The 17821-nt window shown below is 40.1% G+C and overlaps 1 protein-coding gene across 2 annotated transcripts in view; it reads right to left on the bottom strand.

Moving 5' to 3' along the window:
* The window catches only part of LOC146004998 (uncharacterized), a 41404-nt gene extending 25636 nt beyond the window's left edge, over positions 1-15768 (bottom strand). Inside the window, exon 1 of one of the 2 annotated variants that reach the window (XM_083144104.1) lies at positions 15262-15768. In XM_083144104.1, coding sequence (XP_083000230.1) covers positions 15262-15327 — 66 coding nt within the window. In that variant the 5' untranslated portion in view covers positions 15328-15768. Of the gene's footprint in view, positions 1-11124; positions 11204-15261 lie in introns of those variants that run through there. The other variant, XM_083144105.1, reaches the window with a different exon arrangement.
* Positions 15769-17821: the final 2053 nt, after the last annotated feature.

Raw genomic sequence — 17821 nt, 5'->3', positions numbered from 1 at the left:
GCGATATCGCGCATCGCGAAAATTCAATGTCCCTACCTATTCGTCATTCATTAGCCTAAAATAGCGAAAACATAGACAAAATAGGTAAAACTCAATCCACAGGAGATTCTCTAGTATTATCCCTGTCGAAAGTGTGTGTCAAGTTCACTTAGATACATAAATGGGTACTGGTCCTACAGTTTAATATAGAATCCAAATCGCTATGCAGTACCTCAACCGGCTATCGAACCAACACCCTATTGATTACACAACGAGAGCGCCTCCATTACGCAGTCGGGAGGAAACATATTTAATTCTAGTTCCTGATTAGTCTGAGTATAACGTCGGCCTGTAACAAAGTTGTACACACCTTTCTGAATTCTGCCATGCGAGAGGGACCTTCTGGTAGGGCACCCAAGAAGACAATTTCACTAAGGCCGTAGTATACCCAGGTTTTTGCAGGCAAGCGAGGCTCGGGCGTCTGGATCTACGGCCAGGATAATCCTGTGTTTGTCCTTGTGTGTGTTGAGTGCCCCTTTAAAGACTAAGCTTTAGATAGGTAAGGAGATAACAGTTCGGAAACAGTTGATTTAAAAAAATGAGTGAAGAAAATTGACAAGTTAAAGTTGCTATTAAAAGGCTAAAGAATAACAAAGCACCTGGCATTGATTTAATACCAGCTGATTTAATTAAATATGGTGGGAATTCGTTAATATGTCAAATTCATAAATTAATGTGTTTAATATGGAATAAAGAAGAAATTCCTCAACAGTGGAAAGAATCCATAATTGTTCCTGTGTTTTAAAAAGGTGATACAATGAACTGCAATAATTACCGTGTAATTTATTTACTCTCAAGAACATATAAAATATTATCTAACATTATTTTAGCAAGACTAACCCCATATGCTAATGAAATTATAGGTGATTATCAATGTGGATTTAAACGTAACAGATCAACAGATCAAATTTTTCACATAAGACAGACACTTGAGAAAAAGTGGGAATATAATCAAAAGGTCCATCAGCTATTCATTGATTTTTGAAAAGCGTATGATTCATTCAAAAGATATATAATATATTAGTCCAGTTTGGAATACCTAAGAAGCTTGTTAGTATGATAAAAGTATGCACCAGTGAAACAGAAAGTAAAATTCGTGTGGATATTAATATATCTGACAAATTTACAATTCATGATGGGTTAAAACAAGGATATGCATTATCTCCATTGCTCTTTAATTTTGCTTTAGAATATGCTGTTAGGAAGGTAAAAGAAACTAACGAAGGACTAAAATTAAACGGTGTGACTCAGTTGTTAGCATATGCAGATGATGTAGACTTATTAGGGGATGATGTAAAAACAAATAAGAATAATGCTAAAATATTTTTCCAAGCAGCTAAAGAGATAGGTTTGGAAGTTAGCAAAGAGAAAACTAAATATATGTTTACAGGCCGAAACCAAGTGTTAGGTAATAATCAAAATCTAATTAATGATAACAACTCGTTTGAACCAGTTTCCAAATTCAAGTACTTAGGAGTAATACTAACAAATGAAAATGATATTAAAGAGGAAATATAAAGTAGGCTTAATTCAGGAAATGCATGTTACATTTCTCGTCAAAAACTTTTATCTTCTCTTTACTATGTAAGAAACTAAGAGATAAAATATACAAAACAGTAATTTTGCCTGTAATATTATATGGATGCGAAACTCGGTCCCTTACATTGAAAGAGGAACATAAATTGAGAGTATTGTAAAATAAGATTCTTAGGAAAATATTTGTGCCTAAAAGGGACGAAGAGACAGGTGAGTGGAGAAGGTTGCATAATTTAGAACTACATAATTTGTATTCATGTCCAGATATTATTAGAATAATTAAATCCAGAAGACGTAGGTGGGCAGGCCATGTGGCACGAATGGGAGAGGAAAGAAGAGTTTACAGGATTCTTGTTGGGAAACCTGATGATAAGAAACCAGTAGGAAGACCAAGACGAAGATGGAGGGACAACGTTGAGATGGACCTAAAGGAAATCGGTAGGGATGGAAAAGAGTATATAGATCTTGCTCAGGATAGGGACAGATGGAGGGCCTGTGTTTCGGGTTTAGGAAGGCTAGAGAGTTAATTAGTTAGTTATAAGAAATTTTAATGGACATCTTTAATTTCCTCAAAGGCCGGTCTTCAATTGTGCTTAAGTTAAAGTGCTTTGCGTTGTATTGTGTGAAGGGTAAAAACAGCCTATGTGCTGATATGCCCCACAATAATGCACTCAGTTTCGACCTGAATAATTGGTGTATAAAACCCTTATTTTATTAACTGAAGCGAATGAAACTGCTTATTAATTTTAACAATAAGAGTGGAATTATTTGTTAATAAAATAATGGTATTATACAACACCAATCATTCAGGTCAAAACTGATTGAATTATTGCTTCTTATTGTTGTAATGAGGTAAATTGAAATATTCAGTTATATACAAATTCAACTCTTAACAGGTCTATTTCTAGCCCTTAATGTGCAATTTTTAATGCTTATTGAGTGCAGAGAAAAACTAAGTAATTATATATTATGTAGTACACAATTTGGAGGGGAAAAAATTGTGTTCTATACCTATATAACAGTAGGAATATGAGTCTTATTAGGAGGAAAATGTAATTCATTTTAGAAACTCAAAATAAATATTAATAAGTTTAAAAGTGATATACGCAGAACCCCCAAGATTATATACCTAGAGCCTCCCCGATGGCGCAGTTGTAGCGTCGTCGCCTTGTAACCAAGGGGTCCCAGGTTCGATACCCGGTGAAGGCACATAGTGGTTCGGGTCCCACTTTGAACCGTAGGTCCAGTCCCGATTAGCTTTACTGTGCATAAAGGGGACTTAAAACGCCAACTCAATCAATCAATCAAATCCCTAGAATAAAATCCAGCCAGAAATTGTGTCCAACACATTGCAAGACTAGAAATGCATATGCAAGAAAGAGTTATAGGTAACTTACTAATTAGGCCCTATAAAAATCAATCAATCACTGTTTTAAAATTTTTGTTGCTTATGCATGCTTACTTATGTGGGGGTTAGTTCACTCCCCCCCCCCCCCCGCCCCAGTTACAGCACTGGTTTTTGGAACATTGTTTTGTGGAAAGAGAAGTGGATTCTCCCTTTCAACCACAACCATCCGTGGCAGAGGTTCCGTTCTGATTCCCCCATCACCCATCGTCCAGCGGCCCCTACCCCCCCCCCCCTCTTTTTCAACTAGCCAGCCATGTCCATCGGCATAATCGGAACAAATGGTCCACGGAATCCGGAACGAAGTCGGTCGCACGCGCTCTGTGACGTAACATCTCTCTTTTTTTTTCGCTTTCGATGTCACGCGACCGTAACAATGCAGGGCTGGCAGGGGAAAAATGTGGGGAGGAAACTGTAACACTTGCTTCCAGTGACCCCGATTGTCACTTGTTAACTTTTCGTTTTCGCTTTTGTTTACTCTTTCGTTTCAATCCGGTTATGTAACAACAGCGGTCGGAAAATATATACGATGGTCACAGCCTGGAAATGATTACGGATTTTTATCAGGGAGTCCCGGTTTCGAATCCCGGACAAGACATGCATGATTATGTTTTTCTGTCCTTTTGAAAAATCAGCAGTAAAAGGGAATTATCAAATGTAAAATTTAGTTGAAATCAGTTCAAAAAGCAAGAAAAAATCGGCGAATCCCAGCATGGGTGTTTCTGCATAAAGCGGCTCTGGTGCTCATCCAGCCCTTAATTAATTGGCACCTGTGGCGCAACACTGGGAGATAAAGGCCATCGGAGCATGGTGCTGATCACATCACCTACTGAATGACCGATATCATGAATTTGTTTGATTCTACCGCCGCATCTGCTATGTAATTTAATTTATTTAGGCACAGAAAAAAATAACCGGGACTGGGCCTACAGTTTAAAGTTGGATCCGAGGCACTGTACCATGTGCCTTTCTCATCCTCATCTTCGCGATTAGCCAATCTCAGCAGAAAACCGAAGTAAAATAAACCAAATCAAATCGGGGAACCTTTACCATACAAGTGTTGAAGTCTCTCCAAACTCAAGAAATTGGTGGAGAGGGGGATCATCTCGTTTGATGGCTACAAGTCTACAACATCATCCGGACATCCAAGGTATGAAATTATTTCTGGAAATCTAGCTCGCATCTAAGGGAAATCATCAATAAATACAATTTTGAAGTCAAACGGTGTATCGTCTGCATACGGTGAGCAAAGTCCAAGGTAGTATTTCTGTCATCAAATGAGAAATGTCTTCATTGCAGCACTGCGAAACCTGGTTGGTAGCTTAGTAACCAGATGCATGTAGATGAGCTGCAGTTGCAAGAGCTACCAATGGCAAATTCAAGAAAGCCGGTGTAGTGGCTTGATATTCTGGTTCTCAATGGGGGCAAAGAGAACAAGCAATGTCCATAGGCAGAAATTTCAAACGTCATGCCCCCTCCTCCCCACTTTGGAAGCACATCACAACAGCGATCAAATTAACGGTTAACCTACGCAGCTTAGCAGCTCTTCTTCTTCTTCATCTTCTTCTTCTCAATGTCATCACTTTCAGCCTCAGGTTCCCTTGTCCCTTTTTTTTTCTCTGCTGTCTTGTCTTTTTTCTAATCTTTTGAGTCCAGCATCAGCTTCGCCAAGTAGTGAAAGAAAATGGATCCCCTCAGCTGCCCAAAAGACTCGCTCAGCTGCGTTCATCACACGTTTCTTGTACAATCCATCTTCTCTCTCCCCAAATTATCCCTTCCCTTCTCCCCGTTCAATCTGGTTCCTTGAACAAGTATGTAACCACCTCTGCGGATCTGTCCAGCATCTTTGATCTTCTCGATTCTCCTCTTCCAACGCATTCGTCATCGTCCACGGCCCATTCAGTGACCAGAGATGCCAATGGGCAGCCCAGAACAACCAACCTGTCAAGACGGGCAAGCTCCATACATCAAGGGTGGAAGGATCTCGCCACTGAGTTGACATCCATAGAAAAACAGGGGAGGCGACCTCCTTGCTAATCCGAATCAAACGGTAACTAGTCCTTCCCCTTGCTCCCTAAGGATCTACCACCGGTGTTCCCGTTACAGGCTCCGCCCTGGAGCAAGAGGACCAATTCCTGCGGGACCTACCCCAACGATCAACAAACCAGGCTGCTTGTGAAGACCCACTTGTATGTGACGCCTCAATGCACTGGGAGATTTCAGCTCTGGTGCTGCAGAACGATTCTTGCAATTTTCACCTTCTCCCATTTTACTGCCCTTTGTCTCCACATTGAACTGGAATCCCAAAGCTGTCCAGAACTGCTGGCAAAAGGTTTTGTATTTGCAATACTGGATATGTTTGTTAGCTATAAAAGAAATGAACCTATCATACAACTGCATCTTGGGCTGAATACATGATCGACTTTTTCTAAAATGTCTGAAATTTGGTGACCAGATAGGGATATTTGATACTCTAAAACAAGATAAAGGAAGCTAGGCAGGACATCCTAGAATATCATCGTATACATTAAATTCGTTCTATTTGTAAAAGCTTCGTCGGCTGAAAAAGCAAACAATATCAGCTCGAAGATTACCCATAATGCTTTAGAAGGAAAGGACATACAAACTGAAAAAGAAGGAGGTTAGAAACAGTGTGAAAATCCATCATTACACATGTTAAAGAGTGGCGCAAAGTGTGTGTATGTGTATGAAAATAAAGGCTCAGTCCAAAAATACATTCTGTTTTCTACTATACCTTAGACTTTGCTCTCCGTATGCAGACGATACAACGTTTAAACTCCAAATGGTATTATTTGATGATTTCTCTTAGATGCAAGCTAGATTTCCAGAAATAATTTGATATCTTAGATATCCGTAAGATGTTTCAACCATTAAACGAGATTATATAAGTGTTTCCATCCCCCTCCTCCATTTTTTTGACAAGAGTTTCGAGAGACTTCAACACTTGTATGGTAAAGGTTCCTCGATTTGATTTGATATGTTTAACTTCGGTTTTATGCCAATGTTGGCTAATCGAGAAGATGAGGATGAGAGAGGCACATGGTACGGTGCTTCGGATCCCATTTTAAACTGTAGGTCCAGCCCCGGTTAGTTTTTCTGTGCCTAAAGTGGACTTAAAACATTAAATTATACAGTAGATGCGGAGGCAGGGTCAAACACATCCATGATATAGGTGATATAGTAGATGCAGCAACATGCTCCGATGGTGCCACAGGTGCCAATAAATCAGGGGCTGGGTGAGCACCAGAGCCGCTTTATACTGAGACAGCCATGTTGTGATTTGCACTACACCGGTTTTTATCTTGTTTCTTGAACTGATTTCAAATATATTTTACGCTTTGGAATATTTGTAAACTCGTCAATTAATCTTGTTTGTTTGATTCGTTGTTTTAAGTTCACTTTATGCACAGCAAGGCTAATCGGGACTAGACCTCGTCAACAACAGAAGGACGAAAAGCAAAATTCTGATATGTATGTATTAGAATTAGTTCTGGCTTCTAGACGTGAAGGTCATACTATCGTACAATACTTCAATGAGAAAGTATTCCATCCTACCATTTCCTTCACTAACAAATCATTTCTATTTTTCATTTACTGTTAGATATACTTCATAAGATCGCACGACTTGTAATCAATGGGTCCCGGGATCGATACCAGGTGGAGGCACATTCATTGTTCGGATCTTAGTTTATACTGTAGGTCCAGTCTCGATTAGCCTATCTATGCATAAAGTGGACTTAAAGAGCAATTCATTCATTCGTGCCAACGACTTCACTACGGTACCATAGTCAAGTTGTATGGCTTTATGATGCTCACTATATTCCTACATTAAAGATTCCAACTGCTGTCGGAATTAACCAATTGGATTTGTCGTAAGTTGCATGCATTTGTATAAATCGACTCCTTCCTTACAGTGAACAAAGAATAGTCTAAAAACTGTGTTGGTCGGGGTTGGTGCTTGGTTCACCTATCGGCTCCTGGTGAAGACTTATTACGTTCACTCCCGATTGCCTTGTAACCTACCATTGTGGTTTCAGAGCGCGCTAGAAGCCAGGAGTCCCGAGTTCGAATCCCGGCCTGGACATGGATGTTATTTGTGAGTGTCCCTTCATCAATTTTATCCTCATCTTTGCGATTGGCCAAACGTGGTAGAAAAGCCAAGTACAAAAACAAACATATCAATCAACCTTTTAGCAGGAATATCTGCAGAAACACTCACCGATTTAACTTTGAAAATCTGTCAGTAAATTTTCTCCGACTGTACTTTGTGCAAAGATATAACGATGATCATGCAAATGAACTGTCACCAATGCATTATTATGCGGCGGCTGTCGCCCCTTTGTCATTCATAATTGCCTCCAGCCTTTCTTCTTTTTATTATTTTTTTTTGTTCAGTGGAAGAAGAGCAGTACAAGATGCAAATGAACTGCTCGAGTTAAGTGAACGTGGAGACCGCATTGAGATCTTTGCGGTCAACTGAAACGGTAGTGTCGGAGGAAAATTGCTCAGTAAATAACATCACAAAAGGGAAGAGGCAAAGGGAACCTGAGAGGAGAAAGGGGAGGGGGGATGGATGAAAGACTTGTGCTCCAGTTTTTACCATTCTTCTGTCACCGATATGTAGCCCGCACCCGGAAAACGATGTGTGTCCATTTTCCTCATCTTTGTAGATATCCATCGCTCTGTCCGCATGTGGACTTTAAACTTAATCACCATGATGCCGCCCTGTTATGCTTGCAAGACAGTGGCGGCGATTGGGTTCCTAAACTCGGGGGGCAAGAACAGTTTACTGTGCATTGATACATAAGGTTTAGCCAGTGCGAGAGCAAAAGTGGCAAAAAGTGGGGGGCAACTGTCCCCCCTCGCCCCCCTAATCACCGCCACTGTCGCAAGATTTGAGTTTTTGTTTCAAGTTCATTTTATGCACATAAAGGCTAACGGGGATTGGACCTACAGTTTAAAGTGGAATCCGAACCACTGTGTGCCTCTGCCGGGTATCGAACCTGGGACCGCCTTGATTGCAAGACGACAAATCCAATCTTGTCCATCCTTACCGATTTCTTTTAGGTCCATATCTTACCATCATGTTTCCCAACAAGAATCCTGTAAACTCTTTTTTCATTTCCCATTCATTTCCCTAAGTCTTCTTGATTTAATTATTCTAATGAAATGTTGCCATAATTAATCTCCAGGTTTAGGAATGATAGAGAGTTAGTTGTTGTGAAGAGATCATACATACAGCCTTTACTATTGATGCGCTTGTTGCATTTTTAACAAAGAAGCGAGAATGGATGCGAAATACAGTACATTGGATAAGCCCAAAGATTGCATCGTGACAATTAATTTGCAGGATTCATAATAGCTATCTTACATTTCGTTACTTTGCAAGCTGATTTGCTTACTTGGGTGGACGCCATCATGATACATGGTGTCTACCGGTCAAGAAATTGTGCTTGTGGCCAAGGATTCTTGCTATTTTTTACAGTATAGTGATATTTGGAAATCTAAAATTGTATTGAGTTGTGGTTTTAAGATTTGATAACTTTGTTCCTTTAGAATTACATTCTTGTTTGCTTGAAGTTTTGTAAAAATATTAAATAAAGTAATGTGGCCTTTCCCCATCCAGGATGAAGTCAGAAGCATTAATGTTTCCATGCATTGAATTAAAGTAAGTCTAAATCCCTTGTTAAAGTACAGCTTCAGTGTTCATCTTATCTGGCCTTGTGGTAGGGGCTTTTCATTGAATAAAAATATATTCATATCATAATTTCCAACTTTAACTAACTATGGGGGGTTAAATAAATGTTGAAGAAAAGGTCAAGAAAATGGGAAGAAACGTAAAGGAAGAGTCATGAAAGGTCAAGAATTTTGGTAGACACCCTGTGTTGTATTTTTGCCAAAGAAGCACGAAAAGCCATACTCTCTGTCTCTCTCGAAATGTATTGGGTAAGTCCAAAGATTTCCTACTGAGGATTAATTTACAGGATTGAGAATAGTTCATCTACCATTTTGTTACTTTGCAAGCTGATTTGCTTACTTGGGTGGACGCCTTCATGGTAACATGCTAATTTGCATTTCGGACAAACGACTTCTTTGGTCTTGGATGTTCACCAACGCTCTTGGTGTCCTCCTGCACGCCAGCATAAGTGGATGTGCAGAATGGAACAGTAGAAGGTGCGAAAGCTTCTGGGAGAGGCACAATCTCTGGAAGAATATGTTTGGGTGGGGTGTGTTGGTTGCGGAGGCTCCTTTCCGGGGTCATGGTCCCTTCCGTACACTCCTGCCGCACAATTCCTCCTTGCAAAAAGGTAAGATCGATGCCACGCATAGACAGGAATCATTTTTCATGGATGAATTTTTCTATCACTCACTGCCAGTGCTCTCGGAACGCAGTCTATTCAGAGGTTAAGGCATTGAAGAGTCCCAATGCTTTACCAACAGATCATTTAATGTCTTTGTGCCACGGACAAACGCCAGTGAATATTATCAAAGTGACATCCGTTGGTCCCCTTGGATTTGGAAAGAAGAAGGGCTCTCACTTGCTACTGCATTTCTCCCCCCCCCCCTCTTTCCTTACCTTCTTGTTTTGGAAGTGTTGCCGTGGCTGGGGTGAGTTCGCTATTTTGACGCTTGTACACTTCAACGCGCAAGCACAACACTCTTTCTCTTTTTTATCTTTGCCACCTTCTGTCCGCTTCTTCGTCGCCTTTTTTTTATCAGCTCCCCTCTTCTAGGACCTTTTTTTTTAAAACGCGGACACAAAGCCGCAGCGGGCGTCCCCAAAAATACGGGCAAGGTTTAAAGAGGGGTGCAGAGGAGTATCTGAGGAGGACAGTGCCTTTTCGGATCTGCTGATACAAGAAGTCTTTCGGAGCGAGGTTTTCGGTTCTTGGTTTGCCTACTGGATGCGTCTTCAGGCTGTGAATACATCAAAGGGAACTCGACATCAAAGTACCCTTTTTTCGGTACACAACATGGGCGAAAATGAGGTGTCGCAGGCTTCATTAATTTGACAAACCGCATCTCAACATCCCAAATGCTTTTCCGAGGTGTTTCCAAACGTTCATTTAACTCTAAAGCACACCTAAGGAACCGACTTTTGCATATTTCAGACCTGCCAGTTTTCTTGACGACCAGGATGCTTTATTTTTTTGTGAATCTCTTCTGGCATTGTAAATCAGCATCGTGATGGTTGTAAAATGAAGAAAAGCTACCATAACGCCCCATAAAGATTGAATGATATCCTTCTGCTTCAGTATTCGCCTGATAATTCGACTGGCTGTCGCGGATATTTCACCGTTACCCCTTTATTTTTATTGCCCCGCTCTTACCATGAAGCATAATGATTCATGGAGCTCAATCTATACCTCAATTTGGCTTTGCACAAGTACGTAGTTTTACATGCAACAATTAGTCTAGTCTGTTTATTCGCATTGCGCCATGCTTTCAAATGTGGTATTTTTACAATGTTGATTGCCTGTAGTTCGTAGTTTTACTTCAAAAATCTTGTAGATAACTACTAGATTCATTGATTGATTGACAAATGCGTTATTTTACGTCGCTTTTCTACTACTCTTGGTTAATCGCGACGATAAAAATGAGTGATGGTATCATGAAGGGACACTCACAAAACTTCCAGGCCGGTAAGTCGCCAAGGAATTCGGCTGTTTATGAGAATCGTGACTGCAGACCACCCTGACGGAATTTCCGAAAAATCCCCTAGGACTTACATAACAGCACAGGAACGAAGAAATGACCCAAGACTTAGAACATTATCAGATGTTTTAATATTTTTGCATATTTTTTATATATTTTGGGTGACTTGGTTGGGCTAAAGGGGACAGACCGGGAGGACGTTCGCACCCTTCCCCTTCCCCTTGCAAAACCTTAAGAATAAACAATACATAAATCACAATCCCAAGCATTGAAAGAATACACACTTTTGTCAATGAAATTAACGTCCATCATATTACTAAGATAACATTTCAAACTGATAATATTTTTATCAAAATCTAATTTTCCATAAAAATTTACGAAACTGAAAACCGAACTTAAAATTGAAAGTAGATTTGATTATGTGTGCTGAAATAGGCTACCTTACTTTCTTATCTGATATTACATACCTGAAAACATGTTATTTAATCTTGCAACATAAGAATTAAATCTGCTAAGTATCCACTAACATGAAAATCATTACAAAATTATGTGTTTTGTTTCGTTCGGAACAGCTACAACAATGAAAAATAAAGATGTTTGTTGTTCTAAACCAATAATTTTGAAGTACAAGCTGTTCCATAAGTGTAGAAAAACCTATCCAAAACACAGATAGGGAAACACATAATATAGATTTGAAGTTTATTTTAAGTCCACTTTATGCACAGAAAGGCTAATCGGAACTTGACCTACAGATTAAAGTGGGATCCGAACCACTATGTGCCTCCATCGGGTATCGAACCCGGGACCCCTTGATTACTAGGCGACGACGTTACCCTATCGAGAAAGACCTCTTGATTTAGGGAAGGGAAAAGGTTGTTAGGGTATGTTACCAACAGGGGGGGGGGGTATATTGGGGGAGGTTCTGGTAAAGTAAGCAACTGACAAATGATGCAGTATATTCATACATGATCGTACGTTCGTAGACATTTATCTGTGCTTGTTTTTGTTAACACGACCCTCGGTGGCATAGTGGTCAGGGTGGTGTGAAGCCAATGATCAGGAGGGTGCACCTGGACAAGAGAAGAATGTTTATGTTTGTCTGTCTTTGTAATGAACTCACTACGCTAACGACGGTCCCAGGTTCGAATCAGACGTGCCCAAGAGGGAATTGGTTGGTACCATTACCCCTCTTTGGCCCAAAATTTCTAAAAGGAAAAGAACGTCATGGCAGAGAAGCATGGCAACTCCAGGGCTAACTACTAAAAAAAGTATAGGTACCCCCCCCCCCTTTCGAAATTCCTGGGCACGCCAATGGTTCGTGTTCTGGCGTGGAGATTTCAATTTAGTAATAATTTATTCTCAGTGTTGCGCTTAGTTTAGAGAAAAGTAACCGAACAAAGTAAGAAAAATTCATGAAAATTATTTCTCTTTATTCGCACATGTAATAGAATGTGCCAGAAGAAAAACTGTATTTGTGTTTAACGTATGTATATATGTTTAATTTTAGTGCGTGTTTGATTGGAAGGGAAGACTGCATACGGTCTTAAATCCGGTAAATTGGGGCGGGGGGCCGTACTGGTCCGTTGACCTCCGTCTGGAAATTGGCAAAGTTCGGTTACAAAAAAGCCAACCTTTGTAGCACAGCGCAGTTACAACAAGGATCACGCGTTCCAATCCCAGCTTGGTCAAGGGTGTCCTTTGTCCCTTCAGTTAATATTCGAAGTTAAGAAATGCATTAGATCGAAAACATTCAGTGAGAACGTAATTAATGAAAATAAAACCTTGGACTTGACTGATCTTGAGCGTTATTTCTTTATCATACGCACTATATTTCTTGGCGCAAGATTCCTCCGCTACAGCTCTCATCGCATTGACCAATAGGATTTCTTACGAGTCACGTGTTTAGTTTACTCTGATTTCATTCCTACGGTAGATGGAGAATAGGCATTCAGAGGTCAGTGGGGATCAGATAGAGAAACGTAAATTTACGTCAATCTTGTACAATGGAAAGCCTTTCCTATATAGAATTTTGTTTTTCGAAATCATGAAAACATTCATTAAAATTTATATATTTTACACAAATATAATCTTATATTTTCTTTACTGATTGATCCTGTACTAATATATGTATGTGTACTGAACAAATATGGGCGTTGAAACTACTAAAGCGTATGGCCCTTTCATTACAATAGATGATTGATTTGATTTGGTGTTTTAAGTTCACGTTGTGCACAGTAAGGCTAATCGGGACTGGACCTACAGTTTAAAGTGGGATCCGAACCACAATGTGCCTCCAGCGGGTATCGAACCCGGGACCCCTTGATTACAAGGCAACGACGCTACCACTGCGCCATCGGGGAGGCCCTACAATAGATGAGTACAGTAATCAGATGTATTCGTATTTTCTTATTTAACGTCACTTTTCTGTCACTTTTGGCTAATCGCAATGATGAGGATGAACGATAATTAGATGATGATGATGTAGAGAGACGAAAACAGCCACACCTAGGCCGCGACTCGAACACAGAACCTGCGTTGCCAAGATCGTTAGTACTCAACCGCGCTTTGGCACCGAGGCGTCAAATATGATTCATTTAGTAGAGAAAATACTATCATATATGTTGGCGGTGACATAAAATAACAAAAAAAAAATGACAATATGAACGTGTAATGTACTTGTTACAATATCGCTTAGTAATCAAAGGATCCCGGGTTCGATACCCGGTGGAGGCACATAGTCATTCAGATTCTACTTTTAAACTGTAGGTCTAGTCTCCATTAACCTATTTGTGCATAAAGTCAACTTAAAATTCAACAAGCACCCTTGTAAGCAGTGAACCACCCATACCCTTCAAGTCATACATCCTAAGTCTGTGGATGTATTGGCAATTGAAGTATTGGCTAGAAAGCATAGTTTGGATAAAATCAACGAAAATTACACTTGCATGCACTATTACCAAGTTTTTAGTCAATTTGAACTTTACGTCGTAGGATAACTGTTGTTATTCTTTATGTTATTAATCAGGGGGGATTAGTTGTAACAACCACCAGCGACGGGGTAATTATGCGTCAATATATTTTTTTCTGAAAAACAGTTTATGTCAAAAGTGTGAGGTGGGTCTATTTCTTTGCACGCAAGTGTATTTGTACACTGCTTCTCTTGCTGTAATGCGATAATATTCATGCATAATGTAGACAAATATATTTGAATATTGTCATATTCTAGCAAGAGATGCCAGTTGGCAAATGGTTTTGTTTGATTACACGGCAATGCAATTTTTTTTTTTCAAATTTCGGATGTTTTCAAATTAATAGGTGATTCTGTAAGTACGTATTTTGAATGCTGATTACGGAAATGACAAATTTCTTCGCATCACGTCAGGATTTTTCTCCACGTCACAAAGTTCAATCAACCCACCATATTATAATATTTTGTGATCGACATTTTTATGAGGGATTTCGAAAATAAAACTTAACGTTATCAAAGTTCATACAATTCTTATGACAATGTGTCTTAGGAAAGTAAAAGGTAGAGTAAACGCTTACTATTCTATATGCACTTTCAGTTTAAAATTGGAGGATTTGTATTGTAGAAAACCAATATTTAACCACCATCTAAACAGAGCCATCTATAGGGAAAATGATGAAACTATATATTTTATTGTGAAATTCAGCCAGATAATATATTGCTTAAAAAAATTAGACGTGATGCGTAAAAATGGATTTGAGTTTTGGAATCAGCATGCTGAAATTATTGAGAGACAACAGTCATCTGCGAGACATACAAATCCATGCAGACCGGTGTTATCTCTCAATTATTATATGATCAAGGTTGGTAGTAAATAGGCATATTGTACTGAAAACAGTTGGCAACACCTCCGATTGCAGGTTCTGGGTTCGAGTCCCATGTTCGATCATTGGCTCTTTTAGCAATTTCATCTATGTCTCTCCCGTATTCAAATCCCGACCAGAGCGGGCCTCGCCGATGGGGCAGTGGTAATGTAGTCGCCTTGTAATGAAGAGGTCCCGGGTTCGATACCCGGTGGAGGCACATAGTTGTTCGGATCCCACTTTAAACTGTAGTTCGAGTTCCGATTAGCCTTACTGTGCATAAAATGAACCAATCCCAACGTGGACATGGCTGTTCTTTGCGAGAGTGGCCCTTCATCAATTTCTTCATATCGTCGCGATTAGCTAAAAGTGGCAAAAAAGCAAAGTGAAGTAAACCAAACCAATTCTCGCGATTAACCTGAAAGACGGGAAAACGACGTTAGATGATCAAGGACACCAACAAACTATCTGTAAACAATATATCCGCAGACAACCACAATGCTTGCAAGGGATAATTTCCACTAACTTGACCATGTACTGCGCGAATTATACGATGTTAATTGATGTTAATGAGAATTAATGTCATGGGTAAAGGAGGCGGTTAATATTGACGCAATAAAGAAAAGTATGGGCGTGGTCTGTTCTGCCTTTTTGCCATCGGAAGCTCCTCTTTGGAGTCATGGTTCGTGGCGCACCATTACATAACAACAATTTCCACAGCGATTGTTTACACGGACCGAAAGAGACGCGCCAATTAAGAAAAATCTGCTTACCTTTAATGGATGATGTATCAACAGGTCGTCTGTCGCTGGAATTTGTAATCTCTCTGGTATTAACATAAGACAGCGGGTCCAATTAACACTTGATGATTGTCCAATTGTTTTTTTCTAGCTCACACGCACACACACACGCACACGCATAAATAAACGCAGTTTACATGATTGACCGGAGCTGCTTTGCCCGGTACAGGGGAAGATTAGCAATGCAAAGATCTTCAGTTGAAAACTTTCGCGCAGGCGCAGCGTAATGCACTTGTTGCAGTGGTTGTTATCGATGGTTCTTGCAGGATCCGCAAAGGATGTTTGGACAGTCGCTCTTCAAGCTCTTGGGGATTTTCGGCGGCAAGGTCCCAATGTCATTGTCCTCACTCACTCACACACGTACACACACGCACTCGTCTTCCACCTGCATCACCGCTCGATGCTCTCTTACCTTCTGCTGTTTGTGCCAGACCGAAATGAAATTGAGGTCAACGCGAGACCCTCCGAACGAACCAACCAGTCCGATGCTGAACGGTTTTCTGTCCCTCCTTCTTGGTCGTAAGCTCTTACCTGGGATCGCCCTCTCCCCAGGGGGGGAGGGGGGCAAATGGGGGGGGGGAGAGCATCTCGTCCTTCTGCCGGAACAGTAGCAACACCCACCTACCACCGAAAGTAAAAATGACTTTCGGGACGTTGTGTTCTTTCTCCAGCTGTTGGTTTTCTAGACCTCTGAGCGACAAGAGATCCCAGCTGGTTGTGTCCTACCAATCTATGTACACTACTTTAGCGATGTAAGAGAGAACATGGAAATATCCAGCCATCGTTGTCCTCAGACATTGCACATAATGCACCAACTCTCTAGATTCTTAAACCGGAAGGTTTATGGCTGCAGCAACGCAAGCCTTCAATCTCTCCCCATCCTGGGCAAGATCAATCCAATCTTTTCCATCCTCACCGATTTCCTTTAGGTCCATCTCAACGCTATCCCTCCATCTTCGTCTTGGTCTTCCTACAGGTCTCTTACCATCAGATTTCCCAACAAGAATCCTGTAAACTCTTCTTTCCTCTCCCATTCGTACCACATGGTCTGCCCACTTAAGTCTTCTTGATTTAATCATTCTAATAATATCAGTGGCGGAGTGTTTAGCACAGTGGGCTACGACGCCAGGGGTCCAGGGTTCAAATCTCGTCCTGGGTCTACTTCGTGAGTGTTCCTTCATCATATCATCACTCATCCTCATCTTCGCGATTAGCCAAAAGTGGCAGAAAAGCGAAGTAAACTAAACCAAATCAATGAAAGACACTATTGAATGGGAAGATCGGAACAGTTGATGACAATATTACGTTGCTTTTGTATTTATTTTGCCTAATCGCGACGATCTGAATAAAATAGTGATTACATGGAGCTGATAAAGAAACTGTCGCCAAAGAATAGTCATGGCCAGGACAGTGTACGAATCTGGAACCTGGATCGTGAGTCGACATCTCAATCCATCAGCCACCAATGAGGCTTTGGTTTGTATCCCAGTCTAGGCTAATCGGCACTGGACCTACAGTTCTAAGTGGGATCCGAACCACTATGAGGCTCTGCCGGAAAGTGTTGCCACAATATGAGGACATAATTTCCCTTACCAAGGGGCACAATTTCCCTTTTTGGACCAATTTTTCCCTTCACCTAAGCAAATTATATAATAATAATAATAATAATTAGTAGTAGTGTTAGTAGCTGCATTATTAGTGGTGGTGGTGGAAGCAGTAGTAGTACGTAGTTAAGTATTCCGTTGAATTCGTTATTCGTTTGAATAAAAAATATTTTTTTCAAAAATACATTTCGGTTTCCTCACTTCCTGACCAGATGTCCCAGCTTTGAATCCTGGTCAGGAATCCATTTAATCTTTAATCCTCATCGTTACTATTTATCCAAAGATGCATAAAGCAACGTACAATAAACTTAAAGGAGCTGAAACAAATAGGAATGGCAAAGAAAGAAAAAAATAACATAAGAATGTGGATATGAAATTCAAAATTAACATAAACTGTAATAATGCAGTCAGATGACCTTAAAATTTCCCTGCAATTGTGGTATTTTTCATAGAAATTTCCTTCTCCGTTTTGACTAAAATTTCGGTCCGAATTTCCCTGCAAAAGGGGAAATTTCCCTTCATGTGGCAACACTGCTGCCGGATATGATGTAGAAAGTGCCCCTGCGCCTTCATGGCGTGGTGCAAAGCACAGGAGAACATTACTTTTTTTGTTAGACACTGCAGGCCCTTGTTCATACTTCAAAAACTGTAATACTCTACATTAACAATTCCCCCTTTAATAAGTAATATCTAAGAATGTTATCATCGAAATACTGCTCCGACAAATACAGAGATTTAGATATGTTTAATGAAACATTAACAATGTTCTCATGTAAAGAAAAAAGTTTCAACAGATACAATTTAATTTCTCGTTCAAGATAAATTGTCAACAATGGTTCTATTTATTGATATGCGTATATAAGTATTCAATCTTAATTCAAGTTATTATTTACTACTTGAGAAGTATCATTGGCATATTTGAACAATTC

Source organism: Lepisma saccharinum, chromosome 22, assembly GCF_977018435.1.
Source record: "Lepisma saccharinum chromosome 22, izLepSacc3.1, whole genome shotgun sequence".
In the NCBI taxonomy this organism is placed as follows: Eukaryota; Metazoa; Arthropoda; class Insecta; order Zygentoma; family Lepismatidae; genus Lepisma; species Lepisma saccharinum.
The sequence above is the reverse complement of the archived record's forward strand: the minus strand, read 5'-3'. Positions and strand labels throughout refer to the sequence as shown.